The sequence below is a fragment of the Octopus bimaculoides genome, chromosome 5, assembly GCF_001194135.2.
Source record: "Octopus bimaculoides isolate UCB-OBI-ISO-001 chromosome 5, ASM119413v2, whole genome shotgun sequence".
Taxonomy (NCBI): domain Eukaryota; kingdom Metazoa; phylum Mollusca; class Cephalopoda; order Octopoda; family Octopodidae; genus Octopus; species Octopus bimaculoides.
Genome location: NC_068985.1, coordinates 95,808,223 through 95,813,923, shown reverse-complemented (window position 1 = coordinate 95,813,923; position 5,701 = coordinate 95,808,223). Strand labels below are relative to the sequence as shown.

The window sequence follows — 5,701 nt, the reverse complement described above, 5'->3', positions numbered from 1 at the left end:
TATATATATATATATATATATATATATATATATATATATATGAAGTTGCATGACACTGGTTAGAGTGTCGGGATCACAATCATGAGGTAGTGAGTTCAATTCCTGGACCAATCTATTTGTTGTGTTCTTCAGCAAGATGCTTTATTCACATTGCTTAAATTCATTCAGCTATAGGAATGAACTGCGATGTCTCTGGTGCCAAGCTGTAACGGCATTTGTCTCTTCCCTTGGATAACATAGGTGGCGTGGAGAGGGGAGGCTGGTATGCATGGGCGACTCCTGGTCTTCCGTAAAACAACCTTGCCTGGACTTGTGTTTCGGACAGGAACTAGGTGCAATCCCATGGTCATTCGTGATGGGAGAAATTATATGTATATGGTGAATCTTTGTATGTACTACTGAGTTATAGAGACACAAGCAAACCAACACCTAGTTGTCAAACAGTGGCGGTGGACGAACACAGACACAAAGACATGCATAGATATATATATATATATATATATACAACAGGCTTCTTTCAGTTTCTGTCTACCAAATCCATTCACAAGGCTTTGGTCAGCCCCGAGGCCATAGTAGAAGACACTTGCTTAAAATGCTACAGTGAGACTGAACTCTGAACCATGTGGTTGGGTAGCAAACTTCTTATTTTACACTCACTCCTGCACCTAAGATTGGAACTCTTCCCCCCCCAACCTTAAAAGTTGACCCCAGTGAGATTTGAACTTGGAACACTGTGAGAATGCTCCATGATATTAATTCTCTCTAGCATTCTAATAACTGACTCATGGTAATCAAAGATGCATCTTGGGTCACACTGAACAAAGATGTTTTTCTGCACAGAGGTGTTCTGCAGAATTTATTCCCGTTTAAATTCTTTGCGTTGTTTTAGTTGGCCTTTGTCCATACATAAGGAGGGTGGAGTACAAATATGTATATTTTTCTTGATAAGTAAACTGCAGCTGTAGTAGGAGACAAGATTTTCAGCTTACTCTCTAAATATATTCTCATGGTTTTTGTTCATTAAGCTCTGGAAATTAAAATTTATCAAGTCTGTGTAATTAGATGGTTATTCTCTGTAGAAAGTTTTTTTTTTTTCTTTTTAAATCTGTCAGTCATGATTGCGTGTTTTAGTCGACCATTTTATTCAAACAGTATCTTTTTTTTTTCTTACTTGTTTCAGTCATTAGCCTTTGGCCATGCTGGGGCACTGCCTCGAAGCATTTTTAGTCAAATGTATTGACCCCACAACTCTTTTTGCTTATAATCCTAGTACTTATTTTATTGGTCTCTTTTGCTGGACTGCTAGCTTACAGGGGTGTAAATACACCAATACTAATTGCTCAATGATGGTGGGGGACAAACACAGGCAAAAAGACACCCAGGTGTGTATGTGTGTGTGTGTGATGCGCTTCTTTCAGTTTCCATCTACCAAATCCACTCACTAGTCTTTAGTCGGGCCTCGAGGCTGTGCTATTTAAATATGAAATAGCTGAGATATTCTCATAATGATGGGTGTGATCTCTGTTGTTATGTCATAGTGGCAGACAAACTGTTGCCATGGTGATGATGGGAGGCAAACTGTTGCTATTATGAAACTATATTTGATGGATGTTTGCATTTGGCAAGATATTGTTGCAATGAGTTTAGTGGCTGTCATATCCTGCCCCCACCATCGTCATACCCCCTTGGTTGTGGTATTTATTTGTTTATATTCCAAACTGTTGAAGAGGTATTCAACCACCTTTTATTATTATTATTATTTATTCTCTCTTTCTCTCTGCCTTCTGTTCTCACATTCTAACACATACTTCTTTCTTATTTTAGCACTGATCTGATATCAGTTTCCTGTCATTAGCTTAAATGATTACAAAACAATCTGAAAGAATTATATCTGAATATTAGCTTGTGTTTTCTTTTTTTCTTTTGTTGTTGTTGGTGGTGGTGAACCCCAGGTCTATTCTGATTGAGAAAATAGTTTTCATGCCCCAAAGCACTGTATACAATATCATTTCATTATTATTATTATTATTGGCCCCTCCCCTGAAATTGGTGGCTTTGTGCCAAAGCAAGCTGGCAGAATTGTTAGTATGCTGGGCGGAATGCTTAGTGGTATTTCATCCATCATGTTCTGAGTTCAAATTCCACCGAGGTCGACTTTGCCTTTCATCTTTTCAGAGTCGATAAATTTGACTGTGGCCATGCTGGAGCACCACCTTTATTTGAACAAATCAACCCCAGAACTTATTAAAGCTTAGTAAGTCGGTCTCTTTTGCCAAACTGATAAGTTACAGGGGACATAAACACACCAAAATTGGTTGTCAGGCGATGGTGAGCAAACATACATACATATATATATATATATATATATATATACGATGGGCTTCCCTTTAACAAAGACACTTGTCCAAGCTGCCACGCAGTGAGACTCAACCAAAAACCATGTGGTTGGTAAGCCACTCCTGTGCCTGGAATCAAGTTACAATAATTATTTTGGACCACCAAGCACCCAGAAACAGCTGTTGGTCTCATAAAACTTTTACTGAACCTCTTTAATTGCTGATATCATTTTTAATCTGTGTAATATATATATATATTTTCCTTTCTCTTTTCAGTTTGGTTCAAGGCTGTTCAAGCATTGATGGCTCTTGGAGCATTCCTCAGTCTCTTGGCTCTGATCATAGCACTCAGTTCCCTCTGCTGCTTCTGCAAGAGCTGTAGCTTACACCGAGTTGCCAGTGGACTCATGAACTTCTGCTGTAAGTATATCTTATATTCTATCCTTCAGTCATCTGTTTATGTACACACATACACCCACCTAAATGTGTTGTGTGCTTGTCTTACTCTTAAGCATTTTTCATTATACATACATACATACATACATACGTATTCCATTTTTAAACTCCATTCTTTCAACACCTCAAATGTAAAATTCTTTCCTGAAGAAGGAAGCTGGTGTTATCCAACGATGGAATCTAGTTACAACCATTATTTTGAACCACCAAGCCCCCAGAAACAGCTGGCCTCGTAAAATTTTTACCAATCCCCTTTGATTTCTGATATCAATTTATATTCTAAGTCGAACTGTTTTATATGCATACATATTTTTTTTGTTTATTGATTTGTCTAACTTGCTTGTCCTTGCATTTACTCCTCTACCTGCCCAAGTTCAAATCTCTTGAGCACTACGAATAACTGTCTCTAATCTATAAACTACATACGTATATACATACATATGTATATTCATATACATGCCTTATTTTACTTGTTTCCTGGAGCACCATCTTCAGTTTTTTAGTTTTAGTCAAATGAATTGACCCCAGTACTTGCTTTTTTTTTTTCTTTCTAAGAAAGCCTGGTGCTTATTCTGTCAATTTCTTTTATGGAACCACTAAATTACGGGGATGTAAACACACCAACACCAGTTGTCAAGTGGTAGTGGTGGAGGACAAACACCAACATATAATGTTTCTATGTAGGAGTTATGGTGACAGTAAAGAATATGCACACCACCTGTTTTCGGCGTAACCCTAACCCTAATCACTGGGTGTGTGTATTCTTTAACTTTGCCAGAGTTATATATGTTTTTAATAACAGTTTAACTCGGCATCATGAAATGTATGTGCCATTTAGTGTCAAAACAAGTGTAACTAAACAATGAAATGTAATACTATAAATTCTGTGCTTTCATTGGACGTATTACACTCTGCAAATAATTTCTCAGCCATTAGAATTTCAGTTTGTATCAACTGTTTTCTTTCAGGTAAACCAAATAGTTATATATAACCTTTCAGCTGATATTTGCAGGTGTGCTAACCAAGGAACAGCTTCAATTTATAATTCCATCGAGATCTGATTCAAATAAATATTCTACTTGTTTTGTATAAAACTGATCAGGTCCAGCCTCTTGTACTTGCCTTACAATGCCATTCTAAAGACAAGCAACACATCATTGAAATCTTGCAGCTATTGAGATGGTGCATGATTTATTCATGACAATGGGAATAAAAGAGGATTGGTCTGCGAGAGTGGTGTGCCAGTGCCACATAAGAGGCACTCGTGCTGGTGCCATGTGAACATGCTCATGTAGTGTCACGTTAACAGCACCCAGCACACACTGTAAAGTGGTTGGCATTACGAAAAAGGCTTCCAGACTGGAACCTGGTGCAGCTGGTCAGCTCATCCAATCCATGCCAGCATGGAAAACAGACATTGAATGACGATGAGGATACTGAATGCTGAAGTATTAATCCACTTTAATCTGATAATATTTCCCCTAACAATTAATAACTTCTTTTCCTTTTAATTAATTAATAACTTCTTTTCTGTTTGCTTTTTCAGTCTTGATCCTGTTATCTGCTGTTTGTACATTTGGTGCCATGTGTCACACACAGTACGAAGTGTCACTAACCAAAGACAACATGTTCAATAGCACTTTCGGATGGAGCTTCTGGCTTGCAGTCGGTGCCACTGCTATGTCACTCCTCAGTAGTTTGCTTTATTGTGGAGTCAGTTGTGCCGATTCATCAAACGCAATCTAAAGACTCCAATTTGAACGAAGCAGGACTGATTTGGTACAAATTTTAACCATCAACTACAAACTGTCTAGCATTTATATCACCAGTACCAGTCTGATATCTGCTATTGACCTTTTTTGGTCGTGAGAATTCTACCCTACATCCTTATCTTCTGTTTTCTATTCTCTTATCCATCTTGAACTCTCCTTGGTAACCGCAGTATATGTGCCTGCTGCCATTTTTGGACCATCATAACACTTCTGTTCTGTACTTATATATTTTTTTGTTGAAATACATGAAAGTACCATGTCTCTGATACTTAATCTAGCCTCATCAGCAGGTGTCAGAAAGTCGTTGCTACCAACTTTGGGCTTATTGAAGCCTACTCAAAGAAAAACAAACAAAAATATGCATCCGAAAAAGCTCAGTCATATAACGTGAATTTTTTTTGTGGTAACTTGATTGTTTCAACATTGCAAAGAATTGTACAGCCTTGTAGACCTCTACATTTCAGTGGTTGACAGCCCAAGAATTCAGCTTACATATATATAGCTTAATATGGCTTTTATATATCAAGAGATGTACGTATGTATGCGGATGTATGTAGACATGGTTTATAGAGATCTGTATATATGAGTTATGCACACACATGTATGTATGTATGTATGTATGTATGTATGTATGTATGTTTGTGTGTATATATTTGTTCGAAATTGAGTGTTTGCTGTTGCAACGTAGAATTCTCATTTGTTTGTGAAATCTTTTGAGCAATAAAAAGGATTGCAAATTGTGTGGAACTCTTTCTAGCAATGGCTGTGAATCATCAATTTCAAATGAATATGCTTGACTGTATGTATTGAGTTCTTTTGCCTCTCCACCCACTTAGGTTTGCACATCCAAACGTGTATGTGTTAATCTACATAGATGTACTTTTACATGTGTGTGTGTATGTATACATGTGTGTGTATGCATGTATATTATATATATATGTATATATTGTATATATTATATATATTATATATATTATATATATTATATATATTATATATATTATATATATTATATATATTATATATATTATATATATATTATATATATATTATATATATATTATATATATATTATATATATATTATATATATATTATATATATATTATATATATATTATATATATATTATATATATA

The 5,701-nt window shown here is 36.0% G+C and overlaps 1 protein-coding gene and 1 long non-coding RNA gene across 2 annotated transcripts in view; one reads left to right on the top strand and one right to left on the bottom strand.

Annotated features, from left to right (window-relative positions):
• The window catches only part of LOC106879687 (uncharacterized), an 85,692-nt gene extending 80,895 nt beyond the window's left edge, over positions 1-4,797 (top strand). The window contains exons 3-4 of the mRNA XM_014929364.2: positions 2,613-2,756; positions 4,339-4,797. Of these exons, the coding sequence (XP_014784850.1) occupies positions 2,613-2,756; positions 4,339-4,538 (344 nt within the window). The 3' untranslated portion in view covers positions 4,539-4,797. The remainder of the gene's footprint in view (positions 1-2,612; positions 2,757-4,338) is intronic.
• The window catches only part of LOC128247813 (uncharacterized), a 114,154-nt gene that overhangs the window by 69,371 nt on the left and 39,082 nt on the right, over positions 1-5,701 (bottom strand). The gene's annotated exons all lie outside the window — the stretch shown is intronic.